General features: G+C 35.9%; 2 protein-coding genes and 1 long non-coding RNA gene across 3 annotated transcripts; 1 reads left to right on the top strand and 2 right to left on the bottom strand.

Moving 5' to 3' along the window:
- Positions 1–1397: 1397 nt before the first annotated feature.
- Positions 1398–5415, bottom strand: LOC110790174 (pentatricopeptide repeat-containing protein At4g13650). The gene is made up of 2 exons (XM_021994953.2): positions 5199–5415; positions 1398–5062 (listed from the first exon to the last, which is right to left on the bottom strand). The coding sequence occupies exons 1-2, from the start codon at positions 5265–5267 to the stop codon at positions 1967–1969; spliced, it is 3165 nt and encodes a 1054-aa protein (XP_021850645.2). The 5' UTR covers positions 5268–5415; the 3' UTR covers positions 1398–1966.
- A 1134-nt stretch (positions 5416–6549) lies between these two features.
- On the bottom strand, positions 6550–12903 carry LOC110790173 (protein TIC 100). The gene is made up of 11 exons (XM_021994952.2): positions 12131–12903; positions 11319–11390; positions 11106–11195; positions 10834–11007; positions 10131–10221; positions 9671–9733; positions 9483–9549; positions 9132–9235; positions 8916–9042; positions 7551–8299; positions 6550–7171 (listed from the first exon to the last, which is right to left on the bottom strand). Exons 1-11 carry the CDS (start codon positions 12772–12774, stop codon positions 6785–6787), a joined length of 2568 nt encoding a protein of 855 aa, XP_021850644.2. The 5' UTR covers positions 12775–12903; the 3' UTR covers positions 6550–6784.
- Positions 12904–17618: 4715 nt separating this feature from the next.
- Positions 17619–18597, top strand: LOC130472342 (uncharacterized). The gene is made up of 3 exons (XR_008932449.1): positions 17619–17748; positions 17935–18048; positions 18411–18597. It is a non-coding gene; the product is annotated as an uncharacterized lncRNA (long non-coding RNA).
- Positions 18598–24090: the final 5493 nt, after the last annotated feature.

Raw genomic sequence — 24090 nt, 5'->3', positions numbered from 1 at the left:
ATTTAGTCATTTTCAATATCTATAGAAGACATCTGATTTTATCTTCATTTTTGTAATTATTAATGATGCCAACCAATTCATTCCCCGATATGCCACTTTGTTTGAATTTATTGTTTAACCGATAAAATTGTGACGTCTTTTGGTGAATTTTACCCATTATTAAAATATTATTGAGGAGGAAATATAATGTTGTGTGTTATTCATGGGTATACGCCTCTATTTATAATACAAACTAAAGCTCCTGCTCTTCATAGGTTTCCTAATTCATATATACTTCTATCTTATATTATATAGCTCAGTTATAACATAACTCTACTACATACGATATTATATCATATAGGATAACTGCTTTAATCTCAATACATTATAGTTTTGTTTTGAACTTTTAACGTCGACGATTAATTACCACATTTCACGTTGAATACATGAGGCTCAAATGCAAACCCTTAACATTTACTACGAGTATAAAATAAAAATTGAACCGAGCTCGTAAATTTATCTCCATTGCGCACTGACACTATGAAGGTGGGTTATCTTTGGATGAAATTGTGAAATGAGTTTGTTTTTTTTTTTTCAAATAAGATACGAAATTAATTTGGTTTGTGGTTTAAAAATATGTAAAATTAAAGAAAATGTTAAATAAGTCGAAATAAACACGAGTTTATTCTCGGATGCATGTAAGAAATTTGACTAATAATTTAAGTGAGTTTAACCTGAACGGGGTTGATGAATTAAATAAAACTGGATGTCTAATTTAGCACAGTGTCACTTGTCAAGTTGACTCGAGAAGCAAGTTCCCAAGGAGAAAAGTAGTGGAGGATTGACTGGGTCAAGCTTGTTTCCAACCAAGCATGTAACTAGTTCCTACTCAAAATGGTACATTGCACAATTGGGCGAGTTGTGCACTTGTGTTGTGTAAATATTAGTTTTATACTCTATCACGCCCCCTCACATGAAAGCCCTTTGGGCTTGAAGTGTGGATGCATCATAGGCCTTCTCATACCTAGCGTGAAATATTCCACTTTGAAAGGAGGGGTGGATGAGATTCGAACCCGTGACCTTTGCGTCACGCTGGCTCTGATACTATGTCAAGGGACCAACTCAACCAAAAGCTTAAGCTGATGGTTGAAGCCCCAATATTAGTTTTATACTCTATCAGGACTCAATTAAGGTTAAGGGTCCCAAGACAAGCTAGTTCATCTCAATGGTCGCTGGGAAATAGGCGCGATATTACCCACCAATCAGTGAAGAGTGAAGAGTGAAGAGTGAAGACATACGACTATACGAGTAATGTAAATAGATACAATGTCGTGAATGATCCACTCTCCAGGATATTGGATATATAGATACAATCTATGGACATTAAAACTTACTTCTGTTAGGATCATCAGTTTAGATTCTGTTTTTCCAGGTCTGTTGGTTTATAAATTAGTTAAAAAGATACACAAAAACTGTTTAATTACTGCATATTATTTTAATTTACAATGAATTAAGCTTACAATTCTGGATTAGTGGTGAATATGACAAGATTAATTGGCGAATTGTCAAAAGTGGCTTCTTTTGTTTGCTGCAAGATTTTCTGTTCTGCACCTGGACATGAGTTCAACTTGGTGCATCTGAAACTGATGTTAACCTAATACCAGCTCCTAAATCTCATTCTAACATGCTCCAAATAAAGTGAATATTAACTTCATAATTGATTTATATACCCTGTTTGTGCATCAGTTTCTGCAACTGGAATCTCTGATTCTTCTGCAAATTAACCAGCTGAAAGTTGAGCTTCATGGTCCATAGTAACTCATGTCAGATGAAGATAACCAGCTGATGTTCACCCTCTCGATCGTAATTGCTTTTCGCACTGAAATGGACTGATGCTTTCTTCCTTGGGCTTCTTATTAAACATATATATGTGTGTCTCCAGACAAACACAGAATCATGTTCCATGTACATATTCCAAGTAATTCACTTACCAATAATCCCTACATGAACATGAACCACCCTCAAAATGATGAAATCTATATGCATCTCTCACGATAATTGTCCGGTTTGAGATCTTAGATACACACTTGATCCAATTATGGCAATCAATACATACACGGAGATTTTTCATTACACGGAGAGGGACTGAGCTTGATGATGAGCTTATCAGTCCAAAAGCAATAGCAAGTCTTTCACTATGAATATTTACTGTCTGATTCTTCTCTTTATCAACCAGAAGGCTGTACTGATCTTGAATGTAACCAATATCAGCTACACTCTCATCCAATTCTACCAAGAAATCAGATATCTTCTTTGCCAAAGGATGAAGATTATCACCAGCATAAAAGGCATGAATGGTATTTTTAACTTCGATCCAGCTACGACCTGGCTCCTTCTTTACACCTCTTTCTTTCATCAATTTTCTGGATTCATTCATGCAGGAGAAATTCTTTGTCACTGCATACATATTTGACATGAGAGCATAGGTTGCAGAGTCATTGGGTTCTAACTCTAACAAATGGCCAGCAGCAAACTCTCCAATTTCTTTGTTCTTGTGAACAATACAAGCACTCAAAAGACTTCTCCAAATCCTTGCATCCGGTTCAAATTGCATATCTTCTATAAACTTTTTAGCACGGCTTAGATAACCAGCCCGACTAAGAATATCAACAACACAAACATAATGTTCTATTTTGGGCAACAAATTGTATTCTTTGGTCATGGACTCGAAGTAACTCAGTCCCTGTTCTACTAACCCTACATGGCTGCATGCTGATAATACTCCCACAAATGTGACATGGTTTGGTGCCACACCAACTCTTTTCATCTCATCAAAGATTTCTAGGACTTCTTCCCCACAACCATGCTGTGAATATCCTGTAATAATTGCATTCCAGGTAACGTCATTTCTGTCAATCATTTCAGAGAGAACTTTCCTGGCATCATCTAGACACCCACACTTTGCATAGAGAGTGATTAAAGCATTCGATGCCTCAGTTTCCAAGTTGTATCCAGTTTTAAATAACTTAGCTTGTATCTGCTTCCCTTGTGTAACATTTGCTATATTAGCAGCAGCACTTATTGAGGAGGTGTAAGAAAACAGATCAGCTTCTATACCTGCTTCATTCATCCGAGTGTATATCCTAAATGCATCTTCAAAATGTCCACTTTGTGAAAAACCTGAAATTAATGAATTCCATGATATGATATCTTTCTCATCAATTTTCTCAAATGCCTGATAAGCGTCTTGAAGTCTTCCACATCTAGCATAAAGGCTCACAAGAGCATTCCGGATTGAAAGATCATCTGAGTAACCAAGAATGCATGACTGAGCATGAATTTGCCGACCTTGGTAGAGTGCCTGAATGCCTGCACATGCGCTGATTGCATTTGATAATCCTATATTATCGACTTGGATCCCACGGCATAGCATCTCTTCAAAAAGCTTAAGAGCATGAACATACATCTCATGCTGCCCATATCCAGCAATCATAGCTGTCCAAGAGACCACATCATTTTCAGTGAGTCTCCTGAAAATCTTTTCAGCAGGATCCAGGAATCCTTGCTTAGCATACATATCTATAAGCACGCTGCAAACATATTCATTAAACTGAAATCCTGTTTTAATGACTTGGGTGTGGATTTGTTCCCCCAAATCTGGTGCTCCCAGAGAAGTACAAGTTCTAAGCATGCTTGGATATGTATACTGATTGGGTTCCAGGCCTTTCATCTGCATTTGTGTAAATATGTGATATGCTTCACTTAGATTTCCGACCTGCCCATAAGCTACAAGCATTACATTCCACAGGACTACATTTTCTCTTTTAGTTGTAAGGAAATACTTATGTGCAGTTTGGATATCAGAGCATTTGACATAAAGGTCAAGCAGAGAGCCTTCAATTAGCATATCAGAGCAGAATCCTGCCTTGAGCACATATGAATGAAGCTGTCTTCCTTTATCAAGAGCTCCAATGGTAGCACATGCACTTACAAGGCTTGCCACTGTAACACAGTCAGGTTTCAGAAAATCACGCTGCATCTTCTGTAGCAAATGAAGAGCTTGATCACTAAGTCCCTTCTGAGCAAGCCCTGAAATAAGGGAATTATACGATACTCTGTCTTTGTGCTTCATCGTCTCAAAAATGTTGTCAGCAGATACCATGTCTCCCCAACGAGAATAAAGTGTCACAAGTGCATTGCAAACAAAAACATCAGAAGCAAAACCCCATTTATAAATAAGGCCATGAAGCTCCTGACCGACCTCAAACATCTCTGTCTTACTGCAGGCACTTAAAAGACTTGATAAAGCATAAGGTGTGGGTAATACACCATGTGTGTGCATCTCATCACAAAATAGGCGAATAGATTGTTCCTCCCTTCCGTTCTGAGATAAACCAGATATCATAGCAACCCAGGATACATTATCCTTCTCACCTACATTATCAAACACATATTTTGCAGAATCTATCATTCCATTCTTTGAGTACATGTTGATCAATGGATTACACACAAAACGACTACCATCAAAACCATATTGAATAATCTTAGCATGAATCTGCTGAATACAACAAATATCATTCTTTTCCCCTGCACCTCCACCAAATGCCCTCAACACATTACTAAACGTCAACTCATCAGGATCCACATTTTCCCTCAGCATACGCGAAAACAAACCCAGTGCTTCCCTTGACAATTTCTTTCCTGCAAGTCCAGAAAGAATCGTATTCCATGAAGAAACACATACACTGATACCTCTTTCAAGCATTTCATCGAACAGCTGGTGTGCATCCCATAAGCGATCATTGACAAGATAAAAATCCAAAAGTCGGCCACACAGTTCAATTTCCTCAATAAAGCCCGATTTCAGTATAAGCCCATGAAGCTTTCTGCAATCAATTAACGACCCAGAACCTGAATTTAGCCATCCTTCCAAGAGCCACATATAAGTTTGAGAATTAGGACGATAACTGTTATCTTGTTGATTAATTTCCGAGGCTCGGAAACTATTATCTTGTCCATTAAGTTCAACAAAAGAATGACAGATTGCAGAGCTGCTTAATCTAGCTAGTTTCCCGAATTGACTCTACAATTCAAAATTACAAAGGAGTAAACCAATTGAGTAAATATGGCATCAAAGAACAGGGAAATTAAAAAAAAAAAAAAAAAAAAAAAAAACAAAGAAAAGTCGAAAGGCGAGAATTTACAACGATATTTTTTACCTGGAAATGGAAGAAATTAAGCAAGGAAACGGAGCATGAACAGCGCAGAGCCGTTGTGATAGACACCATCAAAAATTAGTTATCTGTGTTTTCCCTCCATAAGGAGTCAAGGGACTAGTAATAAAGTAATACTCCCTCCATCCCAACGGTGCCCGTTTGACATTTTCCGGGGGAACTAACAAACTTAAAAAATGACATGATTAACTGCGAATGTTGTTGTACTAGAAAAGTACATAATTTATTTTATATTTAGACAAAGAGACAAAAGATAATAAATTATTAGACCGCATTTTCATGATAGAGACATTGATTATAGGACCACACTATTTTACATGGTACAAACATCAAATATGAGACCAAATTTTGTAGTTAAAGGTAGGATAATTGGGGTGATTTAAGTTGTTTGATAAGGTATATTGGACAAAAAACTAATTGATTAAATAGGAAATGTAAAAGTATCCACATCATTTTGAGACACCCAAAATAAAAAACAGACACTATGTTTTGGGATGGAGAGAGTAACTGTTAGCGGCCGCATTTTGGGCTAGTCAAAATCTGACTCGACCTATAACCTACTTGAAACCGGCTGGCACACGGTCTGATAAGTAGTCGTGTATATGGTGAATCTCTATTAAATAAGTGAGGAATTGAGGTTATTTTAGTAAATTTGCTTTTGGTGTCCCCCTTAGATTATTAAAACACCTTCCACATTTATTGAATAAAGAATATAATGACAACTTACCCAATAGGAAAGCCCAAAGAAGCATTTTAATCAATTTAGCTCTTTAAATAAATTTTTACCATGTTAATCAATCTGTTAATATCCGTTTGGCTCTATCTAACTTATCTATTTCTTATATTCACACGCATCGCATTTATATTATATTTTTTACATGTTATTTCGGATTTAAATGTAATAACACAAATCTCTTTATTATATTTGCACGCAGTGCATATAAGACTAGTGGTAAATGACCCAAGCGCGACTTCAATTAATTGACAATCTATTTAACCCAAGTGTGAAATCCGAACCCAAAGAAAATCCGACCCCGAGTAAACCTGATGTGAGCAAGGAAGGACTACAGTATAATCGTGTGATTGATTCGGATAGAGGTTTTGTGAAGTTGTAAGTAGAGTAGCTACAAATATTAACACCATTTATTACTGGCTATCAAAAGACGCTAGAGTTTTAGTTAGATAGCTAGACATGCAGGTGGACAAGGTAAATAGGTCTACCATAAAGTTTGTAATATGTGTCTTGTGGGCGATGTCTCGTCTCATCTCCTTTTCCATAGCTTTGCTAGTTGCTACGGCTAACAAAGGATGATGATAGATAAATACATACATCATATTGACATACATGGTTATGGAATTTTGCTGATAAAAAAACAACAAATAAAATTACATTCAACTTATCAAATTTGCATGATTTCTTCATACAAAACAATGATGCAATAAACAATAAGAGCAATTTCTAAGACTCAGCTATTACTTCCCGAGGCCAGAACCATACATGATCTGGAACCCAACTCATAACAAACTCTTGCCTTGAAAAATAAAACAACAAAATGGTAACACAACTTCATTTATGATGCAGAGCACTGTCCAACTCCATTGTGTGTATCCAAGCATTCAAGTGGTATGTGCAAGGATAATATCCTGTCCGAATTTCTCTCGGGTGGTGCACATAACCAATGAAGCTCCCAAGATTTACGCCCTTTTTTGGAGTACATAGCCTGAGAGGAGGATGTTTGGGATGCAGCAAACAATTTTCTACCTCGTTTCACCCGGTGCCTCTGTTCAGCCTGACCTTTTGTTCTTAAGATCATATTTTCTGGAAATGCTTGGCGAAAAGTAACCAAATGAGAATGTTCCATAATACCCTTAGAACTGCTACATAATGCCTGTCCAACTTTCACTGGAGATCTTTCCTTCTTCCATACTGAAAAAGATTTCGCAACCATTGATGGTACCTGCAAAACAATTAAAGAGGCACACGACTTATTTAAGCATTATTATTTTATTATAGTGCTTTACGTTTTTTACAAGTTAATAGTCTTGAGTCTAGCTGAATATACTACTGATTCTTGAAATACGAGAAACCAGGAGTTTTACAAGATCCATCCTTTTTACAGAATAACATAACAATGAAATTAAGTCCCAAGTCATAACTCATAAGCAAATGAGTAATGTTGATTGATACAAGATATGCTGATCAAATGCCAATTATGCCTGGGCTTTACCTTGGTTGAATAAATGTCAACTGAAATTTAACTTGCAAGTTTTATCCCATTGATAATTCCATCAACAAACAGAAATAAAGAATCAAAATATCTAATATGAATAACTCACCGTTGAAAGCAAACCAGTCGGAGCAAATGAAAGTGTAGAGAATGGAGACCTCCCAGAACCAGTTTTCTTCTCCTTTGGATCTGTAACAGAACCAAAACTTGATGGAGCTAAATCATCATCCTCATCCTCTTCTTCTTCCTCTTCCTCTTCCTCTTCAACCCCATCCTCATCTTTAATCTCCTCCTTTGGTGATTTTTTTTCTTCCTGTTCAACAGGTGAAGAAAGAGAAACTGACGCATCTTCTTCCTCGGGATCCATGTCAACTTTCTCCTCTGCCTCCTTCTCTTGTTGTTTCAACGCTTCTTCCATGTCTTCAAGGGCCTCTTCCAAGCTCAGTTCAGCCTCTACCAGTTCAAGCTCCTGCTCTAAGAGCTTCTTTCTAATTTCACTGGCTTCCTTCTGCTCTTCAGTCCATTTTTCTAGTTTCTCAAACCAGGGTTTACAAGAATTCTCTATTGAAGATAGTAAACGCATCCAAATACCCTCTTTCTTCACCACTTTTTCTCGTCCATAAAATTCATCAAACCCAAGAGGCAAGAACTTGACCTTTGTTGGGTCAACATCTTCACCCTCTCCCGGAGGTGGTTGCCAAAACAAGCGAACGCCATGTTCTTCATCCTCGATGTAATTAATTATTCGCCCCGTTGGTGTGTGCATTATGACAGGGTCCTCAGTATAAATGAGCTTAGATGGATCATTAGGGTCAGGTTCTGGCTCCTTGTTTAGAAGAACAAATTCTGGGGGTAGATCTGTCCGAGAAGCAATTCAAATGGAAGCAATGAGATGATATTTGGCTAATCACATAAGAAACTGCAGATAACTTAATTGATAATGAATACAGAAATCTGAGTACAAAAGTAGAGACCATGCTGATAAACATAAAATTCAGCTTAGTTCTACATATAACCCACGTTCCTAGGGGCTAAAACATTCATAAAAAGCTGCAGTCACACCAAGACTCACAGAAGGGAGTTCCCAGTAACTAAATCATACTATTATAAATAAATAAATAAATAACAGCAGTGCGGTCATTACCTGTCAAAGATAAAATACAGAACAGTAGGCAATAAAATCAACTATAGCTCATAATAGGCATTTTTAAGGAATAGATAAACAATAATAAAGTCAAATCAAGTAAGAGTTAAAAAGAAAAGGAAAAGGGGCCTAGCGCTTTTATGCTTTACTACACAACAAATGCTCAGATCATGGTTAATTCTTTGGTCAATTTTCAACAAATGCTCAGATCATGGTTAATTCTTTGGTCAATTTTCAAGGTCTTTGACTCTTTTCACATCAAAAGTCAGTCCGATTCCTTAAGAAAAGCAAAAGCCGATAACTTGTTGGAATAAAAGATGGAAGAAATACCTCTTTCCCACCAGTATTCAAGCTCTGCTGGCATTGGGAGTCTTAATGGTGCTTTATAGAAGGAGTTTAACCACATTTCCCTTTCTTGATCTACTTCATTCACATAAGTTTTCCAGTAATCAGGAACCTGGATCATAAATACAACAGATTTCATGCTCTGAAGCATAAAAATGAGGTAATGTTCAGTTCATTCTCAAGAGTAGGCAGACATCATACTTCATAAAACTGGTTGACGAAACCTGGAGCTTGCCACGCATCTTCTTCCTCATAAAAATAGGGATGCTGCGGATCACCATATGGACCCCTCTCTTCTCTAACCACTACATCCAATTCACAAGACAAACATCAAAACTGGTTGTTGATGTGTCATTGACGCGGTATGACGCTTGTACTATAGATAAGCGGAAACCATACACCGATACACTAAAGTAATTTTACAAATTTAACCAATGATTTTCCATTTTCATTAACCGAATACAAATAATCTATTAGGTTCCCCTGCCCTTTCTCTCCTTAGTTTTGTGATATCCTTATAGTAATGTTTGCTTGAAATGTGAAAAGACTTACTTCCATCAGGCTTATTAATGAACATTCGAGCCTTGGCTGCAGCAACTTCGGCTATGCCTGCGTGCATCTGAATAGTCTTTATGTAAGAGTAAAATTCTAAAAAGAAACAAACAAAAAAATAAAAAAGCAGCCCCCCCCCCCCCCCCCCCAAAGACATCTAACAAACCTCCTGCCTAAAATAGCCATACCGTGGAAATTTCTGGATCGCAACCAGTATCATCCTCCAGTTTCTCACCAAAGTAGAACCGGCCCTACAAAAATCAAAACCACAAAAACTACGAAGACTAAGTATACATGAATTGACCTTAGAAAATTGAAAGAAGCGATTAGCTAGACTTTAAAGCTTGATATTGCTTCATCTTTATGTTTCTATAATTTTCTAAAAGCTGATATCAGTGTTATTGCAATTGCAGGCAAAGACAGAATATAGTACAAGTCTGAAAAAGAAATCATCATTTTCATCGATTTTATTTCATGTGATAAGGACAAGACAGATCTTTAATAAAAAAAAGTGTTTCGCTTTGATGTTTCCTAAAATAGAGTTAAATCATTTTGCTCTAGAAGTTAATGTCTGATTGCTAATCATTAAAAACATAAGGAACGGTTCTATAAAAGAATCACATAAATCAGCTTTAATTATGGACCTACAAAGATGGGCCTTTCATTCACTTCATACACACCACAACCATGCATTCTTCCATGCTTCCACTGACCAGCGTAACGGTACCGGCCTTTTTCCCTGACACAGTAAATATATAATGAGTAACAGAAGAATAGAATGATGTTGATGCTTACAAAACTTTAGAAATCCAGAGGAGAACATAAAGTATGGTAAAAAAAACAATTTCAGCTAAACAGTGCATATGCAGGTGAGCTTTCACCTGCAACCAAAGTTATTAAGAGATAGAGAATGGACATGACCCTTCTAAAGTTAGTAGATATAAGTTTGCTATCTCATGTCTGTTATTAACTATACTTCCCGAGATCAGTATACTGATGACTACAGAGTAAAGGTCAAATGTTGAATTGCCAACATTACTCTAGGGTGACCACGCTTAAACACCTATTTCAAATGCCAAAAGGCCCAAAACATGAATGCAGAATGACTATCAGATGTCTTCATACAAGACTCTGCAGCACATGGTGATGGTAGTAATACAAACATCGATGCAGAAGTACACAGCAGGAACCAGGGACCAGATACATAACATGTAATCATGCGATAGGAAAAAGAAAAAAATGCAAACACGTACAATGTCCATAACCATCAAGAGCACGAGAAAAGAAAGAGTGACCATATTATGAGTACTATAGAAGAGAAACGAAGTAGAAGTTCACAGCAATAACTTACGGCCTCTCTCCATATTGTCGTATCCACTCATCGTTCTCGTAGAAAGGGATTTCATAATTCCCATTAGTGAGACGAACGCTGTCTTCAATATCCATCTCCAGCCATTTCCTATCCTCTGGGTTCATGAAATCTCTCTTTATGATTTTCCCTTCAGCACGCATTTCTGCTTCAAGTCTGAGAAAAACGTCGAAGAAGTCAGTCTAAAGCTCAAGATTCAGAAGTTCCACCCTGTAAACTAATAATGTAAGCTGGCTTTCCATAGTAAGACATACTTGGAACCTGGGATAGGTTCTATATCAGGTATCTCAACTTCAACAACACCGTGTCCTTCCATGTTGTTCTGAAGCCATTCTCCCTCATACCTACAGTAAGAAATTCACAACAACTCCGTTTTTCATTAAAAGTTAATTCAAATTAGCGTCCACATTGACCGAAATGGTCACTTTAATATTTAAGAAAATCGCAAAGATGCAATGTTGGCAGACCTGACAAGACCTTGCTCAGCAACATAGACACCTTTTCCATGAGCCAAGTCATCCCACACAGTGCCTTCATACCTTTATAAAATGACAAGTAAGAAAAGCCATTAGCAAATAGGATAGAACTCCAAATTTAAGAGAAGAAAAAAAACTTTTCAGAAGCAATACTTTCCCCTAAAAAGTCATACGAAGTGTGCATAAAAGTTTGTCTTGGACCTCAAGGGTAGCAAAAGTGCAATAGATAAGCCACCTCAACAGTAGCTACGTACGAATTAGCCTATAGTGTGGTAACTAACAGACAACCTACATGATGGGGTGAGCCAACATATAAAAAACAAGAAAATTCCTTCATAAGATTCAAGAACATATCCCAAATGACACCAAAACTCACACCGGCCTAAGGCAAGGAGAATGGGTAGCTTCTGTACAAGTCGATTATACGATTACATAAAACATACTCCATAGTCGAACACATTTCCATTACACTAAACAAATTATTAAGCATATAAAATACTGCCAAACCCACATTTCTCATTCAAAATTGAAATTTTCATCAAATTAGCAAAACCCCACTAAAACCCCAGCAGGAGATTACAGCACAGTTCAGTGAGACAGTGACGGTTCCAATCATTCAATTTTAATCCTTACAATTGCCCCAATACCATATTTGCCAAACTATTGCAACTTCAAATCTAATTACAATTGACAAACTACACTAACCCACCCAAATTCCCACATTTCCATCCGTTGAACCAACAAATTCACAGCAAAAAAACACAATATAACCAATCAATTTAACCAGAAAACTCAAAACTTACGAGCTTCCATCGGCAAAAATATAGCTAACCCATCTCATAAACTCCTCAATACGATCCAATTCCTCAATAACTGCCTTGGGGTTTTTGATATCATAATGATTATTAGGAACAGCAGGATAATACTTCCGATACGGCAAGTAAAACGGCGCAATTGGAGGGTCACGGCCTTGTTCAACCTCTCTCTTAACAACTTTCCAATCTTCATCATCAGCCCAAGCCGGGTCCCAACCAGGCTTTGTCATGTCAGGAGGGGCATCAGCCCAGAGCTCCTTAAGGTCTTCTTCCCTCCAATTCTCCCTGTCTCTTGGGAAATTGAACTTGTCATCTTCATACTCAATTCTATCCTCTTCATCTTCCAACTTTTGCTTGTACCGGCGGGAGGCATAGGCGCGGGCGAAGCGTTTGATGTTCGCTTCGGCCGAGTAGTCACCTTCCTCTATGTCGTCATACTCGCCGGCGCGTCTGTAGTATACTTTGGGTTTCTTTGGAGGTTTGATGTCGCCGTTGTCGTCGAGGTCTGAGTCGGAATCGGACTCAGACTCGGTGTCGGAATCGGGTTCGGACTCAGTGACGGAGTCTTCGTCTTCTTCTTGTTGTTGGGGTTGCTCATTTTGAGGGGGTTGGTCGTCGGAATCATCCGCCATTGTTGAGGGGATTGGGGGATAATGATAAGGTGAACTGGTGAAGTGTATAGAATGAGTGAGGGGATAGTGAGAAAAGAAGCTGAGTCAATGGTGGGTGTTTTTGTTTCTGTGTTTGTTTTTGGGCTTTGTTAGACAAATGATAAACATTTGACAGCCCAATATATCAATTCCTTTTTTTTTTTTACAGCCCAATATATCATCCGGTTGTCGTCGCGGGAGAAGATGAGAGAGAATTGAAGATTTGAGATCTTTGAGTGAAGGAAGGAGAGATAAATTACGTGAGAGTGAAGCGGCGAAGAAGTGAACTTTGTGTTTTACGTAAAGGGTTTGAGAGTAAAAGAGAAAAATGTATTTTAGTCTTTTGTAAAGGCTACACCAAAAGTGTGATTATGTTATTGCTCCTCAGTTCTTCACTTAGATAATAGAGATTAGGAGCGAGCACGGATCGGATATCCGATCCGAATCCGATCCGAAATTTGATATTTGTATCTGATCCGAAAAGTTTCGGATATCCAAAATCCGATACCCGAAAATTTTCGAATCGGGTATACCGGATATCCGATATCCAATTTCTTAATGTTTTTTAAAAAATTTAACTTTGTTTTCTATCAATTTCTAACTTTTACTCGTAATCTCACTGTTCACTATCCAAAATAAAGAAATAAAGTTCCTTATTATGAAATGGAGATCTGTAATTCAAGAATACATAAATTCTTACTTTGTATAAAGAACAAGTACAATAACTAAAATCTCCGGAAAATGTATCTTACTCGACGAGTTCAAACAAACCAACTTATTGTACCCAATTTTCAAAATCTAACAATCGACAATACATATATGCAACTTTGGTTGTTTCCGTTTCTTGTAAATAACACTACACCCAATTAAAACTCTAACTATCATTGTCGTTTAGCCAAAGCATCCGCCTTCCTTTCCGAAGAGGGAGAAGAGATATCATCTAACGTTTGTTCTTTAATTTGGGAGCGGTAATGAAGTAATGACTCAAAGTAACTCATGGAGATTTCTAGCTTTATTTTAAAGGAGAGAAAGAGGAGCTTAATCAAATTTAGAGAGAGGTATTGGTTTGATTGAAGAGAGAGAGAGAGATATAGAGAGAGGGGCCGGTAGAGTGGTAAGAAGGTTGAGGGAGGCGTAGAAACTTAGGGTAAATATATACGAAGTATCATTTATACAAACTACGGAGTATGTAAAAAGAAAAGTAAACACAAAGTTAAACAAGCTCCTAGTGTTGCTCAGTTTTAACGTGTTATAGAGCATATACTGCATAAATTGTTCACATTGTAAAACTTTAAAATAAATTGCACTAGATTTTTTTCGGACCGATATCCGAAATAATGAAAATCAATATCCAAATAGGTATTTGATATTTGGATTTTTCGGATCGGATATCAGATCCGATTCAATTTTCGGATCGGGAATCCAAAAAATCGGATCAGATACGAATCAGATTATCGGATATTCGAATTTTCAGATAGTTTTGCTCAGCCCTAATAGAGATAAGCATTTGACATCCCACTATATCAAGTTTTTTTTTTCTAGATTGTCGAATCTGGTATGAAGTACTCCATAATTGTAGGGGTCGTCTGGTTCGCACATGGTAAACGAAATAAATTCAACAAAGGAAAGATGAGGAATTAAATCAATTCTCTTTGATATAAGTTCTGTTTGGGTAGCATTTGTTCATTTGTCACATCTCTTTCTTTCTCACAATTGCTTCACCACATAAAGTGTTGCCACCTCCCCAATTGCTATCTCCACCACTTCTCTCGCCACCTCTTCCTTAACACCGCCACCTCATCGTCTCTAGCTTCGTCGCCGCCTCGTGTTGTCTCACAATTTCATGGTCTAATTTGTTGTTTTAATGGTCAAATTCAACCACAAAAACTCAAGATTTGGAGTTTCCATAGTAGAATTTGACAATTTAAAACCATAATTAAATGATATATCTAAGGCAACTTTTCGGGTGGAGATGGTGGGATTTTTGGGTGCTTGTGGAGGGGTTCTTTTCATTGATTGTGGAGTGGTTTTGATTGTTTTAGGTGGTTGTGGGGGCGGTTTTGATAAGCTAAAACTAAACATTCTCACATGCATCTACATAAAAACATTAGCAAGAAAAATTAACCTAAAACAAAAAGCAAAATTAACCATTCTAAACATGCAAAAAAATTAGAATGGTTCTAAAACTTGATAAAAATGACAATAAACAAAGATTATGTAATATATACCAAAAAAAAAATATACATTTACGTACCTATTGCTAGAAAAGGTGGTGTCGAAAGTGATCACATCCCCGAAATATTTGCAAGTTCCTCTACTACGCGTGTCGGACCAGAATGCCTCCATTAAATAACCATCTTCATCTCTTTGGATAGAACTATAAAATTCTCCATTCAATTCTCGTTGTGCTTTGAAATACTCTTCAAGACCAGCAACATCCCCTTTATCAAACCTTGTTTTACGACGTTCCTCAAATCCTTTTTGTTGAACGTCATATTATCGAAACCACCTTTTTCAATCAATTGAGTGCAGTAGTTTCTACTAATGCTAACACCACCCCTATCATTGATCATTATCCTCTTAAATGTAGGACCATCAATGCTTCTATAGTTAACCATCATTCTACTACATTCGGGTCTAAGAGGGTGATTATGCTTCAAATCACAACTAATAAACTCTTCATTTTTCAACGAACCATAAACAAACATTTTGCAACCAGTCACATTAGACCCGACACTTGGTTTAACACCTCCCTTCTTACACTTTAATCTTATTCGTTCCATCATATGCGGCCTAGCCTCAAGTTCTCCAACACCTATTTTACTAACACCTTTATCCTTGTACTCCTTCTTTAACATATTACTACTCACAAACATTTCAAAACCTTCCTTATAAGCGATGAAAAAATTCACTAAATTCGAGACCGGAATTAAAAGACATTCCTTCGGTAGGAGGGTTCGACGTAGTAATATTCACAATAGTTCCTTCTTCGACATTAGATTCACCATTAAGGTCTATAGTAACCATTGCTTTGTAAAATACATAATTAATTAATAAAATATATAAGATTATATAATGATCATACACATTATATTTATTCATCAGTAATATAAAATATTACTGCATACTGTAAATATTTTTAAGTATTAAATCTACATACAAAATTAATTAAATGTAATTGGATAACATACAATATTTAACTAACTAATTAAATGATGCACATATTAAAAGGCACATTGTTTTCTCCGTAATTAAAAACTACACATATTGGTTTCTCCGCAAACCAAATTGACAAGAAAAATTATAAGGAACTGATAAAATCACAAAAACATATTCGAGACTACATTATATCATAAAACTTAAAATATCCAAAATATATGGTTATCTAAGTACGTTACAGGCCAGTTAGAAATTGCAATGTAGTACAAATAGAAATTAATTTCAAGAACAATTACCTTCTTAAAGAAGAGGTGATAAAATTTACTCCAAAAAACTCGAATTGAATTGTTCTTTTACATACACACACACACACATATATATATATACATATATATATATATATATGTATATATATATATATATATATATATATATATATATATATATATATATATATATATATATATATATATATATATATCTTAAGATGAGAACTTCTCTTATAATGAGAACCTTTAACAACCGTATGATTTAGATGGAATGGACGGATGGGATTTAATGTCATAAAATATCAAATGCCAGCCCTTTCTCTCTCTACTCCCCCGACATTATTTCTCTCTTCCAACTCGTTGCTCTTCGATTTTCTTCGAATTCCAACAAATTATTACTAATTAGGTGTAAATTGTCAATATACATCGGCAATTTAATGGTTGATATCAATTTGCAGCTTCAAGTTTTGGAGGCCTTCAAGGTTTTGCTGCAAATTTTGTAGGTAATTTGAAGAATTTGCTTATAATTTTTGCGGCACACCATTATTCACTCAAATCAAATTTCGAAGGTAGTTTGAAGAATTTGCTTCTAATTTCTCGCAAATTTACGTATAATTATCAACCAATAGCTACAATTACACTTGAATTCTTCGCAAAATCAATATTTCTAACGTTTTACATTGATTTCCAGCTTCAATTTAGGGGTTCGTCAACGTTTTGGGGAAAAATCAAAGGCTAATTGTTTAATTTGGGGAAACTACTTCAAATTTTACTGCCACACTGTAAAATAGAGATAAAAATCAGGTACTCTGCTATTTTCCAACAAGTTAAATTAGGATTTATAATCTTATTCGTTTGTTGATGTTGTGTTTACTTTTGCTGATTTTGTGTTTACTTTTTGTTGATGTTGTATTTACTTTTGATGATATCACTAGTGGAAAAAACCCCTGTTGTAGCCCCCTTGTTGAGGGGGGCATACATAAGCGCGCCTCAATAGCCACTTAGTCAACGCGGGTCAAATATTTTACTAACAGGTTGGGGCGGGCTTTTGTGGTGTTCGCTTCTACAGAAGCTGTTGAAGGGGGCTTTTATTGCCCGCCTCAATAGGCAGAAGCTGTTGAAGGGGGCTTTTAAATGCCCGCCTCAATAGGCATTAGCTGTTGAAGGGGGCATTGTACTGTTCGCTTCAAGAGACTATGTTGAAGTGATTTTGGGTTTAGTCCGCCTTAATGAATTCTACAGCCCAAAAATACAACGTACTGTAGTCACAATTAGGGTTTCTTTATACCCTAAATTTCTCTTTACCCTTTATTCCCTTAGCCGTTTTTAACATTATCTCCTTATTTCCAAGATCTGTTCTTATCTTCATCTCCTTTATTTTTTGGGATTCCATTATTTCTTGAAGAAAATCAGCCATGGGTCATACTTCCTCCATCCCCCGTTGTCTTCTCCCCTTCCGTATTTGCGGTTCACAAAATATGGAGAAATTGAAGCTTTGAATCGTCATCTCTATTATCAGATCAGCAAGGTACCAATCTCCTTTTCACATTAATTTTTGATTGAATTTTGTTTTTGCCCTTTTTTTCTTAACGTGTTCATGATTTGAGGATGCTTTGACTTCTTCGCTAATGTCGACAATATGTTGCTTGTTCAATTAATTCGATTTTTTTGGGAAAATTGGGTGTTCTGCTTATTGATTTATTTTGATCTTCAGTCAATAAGGTTCATCTCTGACATGAGTGGTGACTGTATTCGTAATGAAAAGACACCGGCGTTAGGATCTCGGTGGTGAAAAACCTCGTCGTCTGACATTTGTAGATCTAAATAAGTAAGTTTCATTTTATTGTCTTTTTTCATCTAACAAAAGGTCATTTTAGTTAATAAATGTTTAGAATCTGAATATTTTTAAAAATTAACTTTCATATATGGAGTTTAATTTTTATCTAAATTGTTGTTTTGCTTTTGTTCATTTTTTAGGTAATTTTTGGAAAAATGAAATAATATATTTCTTTCTGGCTTATAATCGTTTTTTTCTTATTTCTTTCTGGTTTATAATCGTTTTTTTCATGCCAATTGTTTTATAATTTTTTTTCTTATTATTGTGTCTATATTTCTTATTGAAGGATCTTCAATTTTGTTTTACTGTTATTTGCTCATAAGATGATGTCTTGCTTTCTTAATTTTTTTCAGGTGTGTCATGGATGAGAGATTCATTGGTTAGAAGAATTAAAACATACGTTGTCAATTTGTGTTGCGTAATTTGATTTATTCAACTTTGTAAGATACTACTTTGTACTTATAATGTAATACGAGTAGTACAGAAACTCAGATCTATAATTCTTGAATTCCTTATTTGATTAATAATAATGACACATGTTTAGTATATCAAGGTTTTTATCTCCAAAACTTTAATATTATGTGCGCACTTATCAAGACCCAAACAATAGGAAAGAAAAAGAAAATTATACAAAAATGCAATTTTCAGCAAACTATTGAGGGGGGCAATAGTTATTGTACGCCTCAACAGGTCCCCATTATTATGCTACTTAATGGGTCTGTTGAGGGGGGCATTAGCTAAGCCCGCCTCAACAAGTCACATTTTGAGGCGAACAATGCCCGCCTCAATAGCTACAGACCTGTTGAAGCCCCCTCTGTTGAAGCGAGCAATGTCCGCCTCAACAAGGCCTAAAAGCCCGCCTCAATAGGGGTTTTTTCCACTAGTGTATTGTGTTTACTTTTGATGATATTGTGTTTACTTTTACTCGATACTGTGTTTACTTATGCTGGTAATGTCTTTAATTTTTGTCGTTGTTGTGTTTACTTTTGGACTGGAGTTAGAGTTATTGGCATCTTCTTATTGATTCAGCCATGAAGTCAGGCATGATCATGTGTCATTGCAGTAAAATTGTGGTGTTTTTGGTGGTTTTTGGATGGTTGTGATCTGGGGTGGGTGCTGGCTTGTATGTTAAGTGTTAGGCATGTTGTATGTTTGGATTGTGCGTGGTTGGGTGTTAATGTGGCTGCCTACAATGATGTGAATGTTTTATATGGCTGTTGTCAACAGTGCTATCTGTGCATTGTTGCTGCAAGGGGATGTGCTGATGGTTTGGTTTGGAATGCTCGATGTTGTTCAAAACGTGTCAATCCCAGTTGACTGATGATGTTATCTTGCCTGCAGTTTGTTTAAGATAGGGATTGCAGCTCTTTTGGTTTTCTTTTCTCTTACTTAATAAGTAGATCGTAGCTTGGTAAAAGTAAATTAAATAGGCTCAAAAGTAGATGTTGTTTGTTGTTTTCTAGTTATCTGTGCGGTGAGTTATGGTTGCAGTTAGTTTACATAAGCTAGGCTAGTTCACAAGGTTGTGATGTTGCTTGAGTTGACGGTGATGATCAGGTGCAGGCAGTTGTTGGTCAGGTTAACATGGTTACGGTGCTATTTTGAGGTTGATGCGGTGTTATTTCTTGTGTTCCGATGTTCCCGCTGTGAAGGTGGGTGTTGGTGGATGAAATTGGGGTATTGTTGTGTAGGGTTGTGGTCAGGCTAGTTGTTGGCCAACACGGTTGGGATGCTACTTAGCTGTTTTTCTTTTAACTTGTCTTATAAAGTGGTACTCCAGTTCTAATAGGTTGATAGTAAATGAGTTTTCTAGTTTGCCGGGGGTGTTGGTTGTCAGATTTGGGGACACAGTAAGTCTTCATTGAGGGTGGATCCTGACAGTAGGCTCCTGGATTGTTGTGTAGGGATGGTGGTTCGGTTTTGTAAGTCAACTTTGGTAGCCTGGACAAAGTTTACTTGTTGTTTCTTGTTTTGTTTTCCAAAAGTAAACTAATTTAATCTAAAAGTTAATTAAATCACTTTAAAAGTAAACTTAATAATAATAACAATGAAGCGTCAATATTTTTCTTCCTTTAAACCTATTAGCTCAAATGGTAGAGCACTATGCAAATGCATAGGGGATGTAGGTTCGATTCCTACATAGGTTGTCTCTAAAGTAAATTAAAAAAAAAAACTCGAAAGTTATTACAAAAAATTAAAAGTAAATCAAAGTACCTCAAAAGTAAATCATAATAACTTAAAAGTAAATGTCCAACACTAATACAACAGAGGTAAGGATTATTAAATATGAATAAAGTAAACTAATATCTCATGGTTGATTGGTTGTGACAGCAGTCCCTGTGAGTTGTGACTGTGTTGTAGCAAAGAGATTAAGAAACTTTGTGAATTTTGTTACATTATTTATCAGAAATACACGGAAAGTAAATAAAACACACTCAAAAGTAAACTAATAATATTCAAAAGCAAATCAGAAAACATCATAGTGTATGAACAATTAAATGGTCTGAAGCGATAAATTAGCATATAAACTCTAAGTGAAAGTAAATGTTTTCACACTAAAAGTGAATAAAACGATACAAAAAGTAAAGATAACCTACGTGGGATTCGAACCCACGTCTTTTGCGCTTTTGCAAAATGCTCTTCCAATTGAGCTAGTAGGTTATTATCTAAAGATAGATTCGAGGTAATTAGAAAGCATTAACATATTTTTCGTTTTGTGCAATTTTAAAGTAGATAAAAAACCGGTAAAAGTAAATAGAATTGATTAAAAAGTAGAACATCACCAACTCCATCTCTAACAACCATCCTCAACCCTATCTCTAAAAACTGAGAGAAGAACCAAAGCTCGGCAAGAAACCAACAGAACTAACAAAAGTCAACTGTGGGCCTGTGCCCAACATGCCAGAGAGTCAAAGGAACTTCAAAAACAAAACAAGTACCTACGTAGCTAGAATCACAAGTACTGAAACAACTATAACATTCTGAATATCTAAACTACATACCTTAGTTTTAGAAACAATAGGCTCAAAGAAAAATTACCAGGCACTTGGACAAGTTCAGAGGATGTAGTTACTATTATAGTTGAGATAATTTACAGTTAGTACCATACTTTAGCCTATGATCTCATTAATCATAGACCCATCTAAGGAGAACAAGACTGCCAGTATTAATCAACCCATTTTTGCTTACTATAATAATTGAAGAATTCAATCATTTTTGTAAATTTTGTATATTTCTGTTGGTTATGTGATTTTCAGGTGTCTGTATATACTGCTTTTTAAGTGGAAACTGTGGCACTGATCTCAAGTCCAAACATATTGGGAGATAATAATCTATGATTTAAGGGAAAGTTAATTAATGTAGCATACACTTTTAAGAAGTACATGTACAAGGGAAAGTTCCCCGCTATCAAATTCACGTGTTTGGCATACCTTGCTAAAGTTTTATTGTTGTTAGGTTGCTCCTTACAAGATACTGCGCAGGGAAAAGGATGTTGGATCAGTTGCAACTCATATTTTCCAAGAGGATGTTTTTAAATCCAGTGATGAGATGGCTGACTATGATAAACCGTCTGTGAACCATCAGGAATTTTTTTATCACTTCAGCAATTCTGTAGCACCAAATAGACCCACCAAATAGACCCTGCTTAGGAGAACAAGACTGCCACCTAAACCATAACAAGCTCAAGAAAACATCAGTCAAGAAAAGCTATAAAGCTCTCATTTTTATATCAAAATGTTTCACATTTTCCATAGTTTCCATGCCATACAACAACCAAAAACACTATTTTCAAGGGAGAATCATGGATCAAATTAAAAGCAAACTAATCATCCCAATCCAAACACACAAAGGAGGAGGAATTGAAAAAAATAAGGCAACTCAGCCCATCTCAGCCTAGCTACAACGAACACAAGTAAATCAATTACAAAATATCCTCCCAATAGAACTTCAAATGAATTCAATCCCTTTCTTTACGAACTAACTTAAAATACTAAGAACTATGGCCCATACATATATTCCCTTCTCCATATAATCTACAAGTTCAGACCTTCCCCGGCCAAATTAAGATTCAACAGAGAGAGATCAACTTTAAAGTACTTTAGGTAGGCAAAAATGAGCTCCTCCTTACAAGAATACATCAAGAAACCAAGATCAATCCATAGTGCTGGTAAGCATCTATGTTGGACTCAAATTTTTGGCCGTTGTAAAAGATCAGTCCAAAATTAATACAATTCAAATTTTTTAAAATACAAGCTAATAAACAAATTGTTTAGTAAAGTAATCACAATAATACAAACAAATACAGATTAAACAATGAATAGGATCAAAGAATAACTCAGAACAAAACAATAAGATCAATAATAAAAATGAAAAGTTCAGTTTTAAGCCCTTAATTTTAACAGTTAAAAGTGCAAAAATTGAAATGAAACTCTAATTAACTCGAGAAAACTAAACCCTAACTTTAACAATGAAATCGCAAAACACTGCAACAAAAGCCCTAATTTGAAAAACAATAATCCCTAATTTGATCCAAAATCAAAAGTACAAACAATGAAACAAATCGAACAATTCAATACATACCTGACGAATTGAAAAACGTGAAATCGCAAACAAGTAAGAAACTTGCAGTAATCGAAGATGTTGAAGAAGATAAGTCAATCGTAGAGACTAGAGAGGGTTTAAAGTAGGAGAGAGAAAACGGGAAGAAGAGAGAGAAAGAAAATCTGGAAAAAGGAATAGAAAGGGAGGTCATTCATCCAAACTAAAATGACCATACTACCCTTACTTTTTGATTTGGTCAGGCGAGATGTAGGCCGTTGATTGAATTGATCTAAGGGCTGAGATTAGTTCTCAGTTCTCATTTTAAGGGGTGGTTATATATATATATATATATATATATATATATATATATATATATATATATATATATATATATATATATATATATATATATATATATATATATATATATATATATATATATATATATATATATTTGGACGGGCTAATTTTTGGAGAGATTAGGGTGGTGAAAGTCCAGCTCTTGAGGATAACAATGACGGAAAGAGTGAAATCCCCCCCTCCACACCACACCACCCTAAAGCTCAACATTTACCCCCTAAATTAAATTTTCACTTGATGACTTGTCTTTCCCTGATTGGAGGGTAAGTACAGTCAACTTACCCCAGTATAAGTGTATGATTTCTCTAATAACCACTATATCTACCAATTTTCCAAAAGAATAAAAAAAGATAAAATAAAATCTAAGTATGACAGCTTCCCCAGTCCCTAGTTTCCCCTAAATGGAGTATTTTTTTTCCCATTGCTGCCGGTTGAGTAGAGTTGTTGAATAACTCAACAATAGAGTTATTGAAATCTTGACCTTCTATTAAAATCAACATTAATATACATACACATCCTTAATTTTCATAACAAAATTAAACAAAAAATAGCAAATTAATACTCGTTCTTCCCAACTATTCTTATTTCCAAACTATCGTTCTTCCGTCAGCTGCTCTTTTTTTTCACAGCACCACCATAACTGCTACATCCTATTCCCTCGCTCTCGACTATCTCCTCAAGTCTCATGCCCATGGAAGAAGCCAAAATTTCCATCACCATCATCACATCCATTGGCGGAGCTACCGTTGGGCATGGTGTGTCACGTGACACACCATTCCCCAACGAAAAAACAATTATAATACGAGCGTACAAAAATAACATACATTTTCTTCTTGCTTCAATGGCTAGAATATTTGCAGTTTTAGCAAATGACTGGGTTCGAACTCCCATAGCTGCAGTTCTTTTTATTATTTTTCCTTTCTTTTTGTTTAGCGGTTCATTTCCCAATACTCCGTAATATTCAAGCAAATGCAACCCCTTTTTCATTTTTTTTAAATAAATAAATAATCTCTCCTCATCTTCTTACTCCATATTTTGTTTAGAGATTTCCAATAACCCCTTAGTTTTGGCATTCTCTATTTCAATTTTTTTACAAAACTTTTCTCCTTCGTCCTTTGTTATATACTGTAT

The sequence above is a fragment of the Spinacia oleracea genome, chromosome 4 (assembly GCF_020520425.1).
Source record: "Spinacia oleracea cultivar Varoflay chromosome 4, BTI_SOV_V1, whole genome shotgun sequence".
NCBI lineage: Eukaryota > Viridiplantae > Streptophyta > Magnoliopsida > Caryophyllales > Amaranthaceae > Spinacia > Spinacia oleracea.
This window is presented reverse-complemented; position numbering and strand designations above follow the sequence as displayed.

Coding starts and splice junctions, on each gene's coding strand:
- LOC110790174 (XM_021994953.2), bottom strand. CDS start 5,267: ATGGTGTCTATCACAACGGCTCTGCGCTGTTCATGCTCCGTTTCCTTG. Junction 5,063..5,198: donor TTAATTTCTTCCATTTCCAG/GTAAAAAATATC, acceptor TTTGAATTGTAG/AGTCAATTCGGGAAACTAGC.
- LOC110790173 (XM_021994952.2), bottom strand. CDS start 12,774: ATGGCGGATGATTCCGACGACCAACCCCCTCAAAATGAGCAACCCCAA. Junction 11,196..11,318: donor GCTGAGCAAGGTCTTGTCAG/GTCTGCCAACAT, acceptor TTCTTACTGTAG/GTATGAGGGAGAATGGCTTC. Junction 7,172..7,550: donor CGACTGGTTTGCTTTCAACG/GTGAGTTATTCA, acceptor ATTGTTTTGCAG/GTACCATCAATGGTTGCGAA.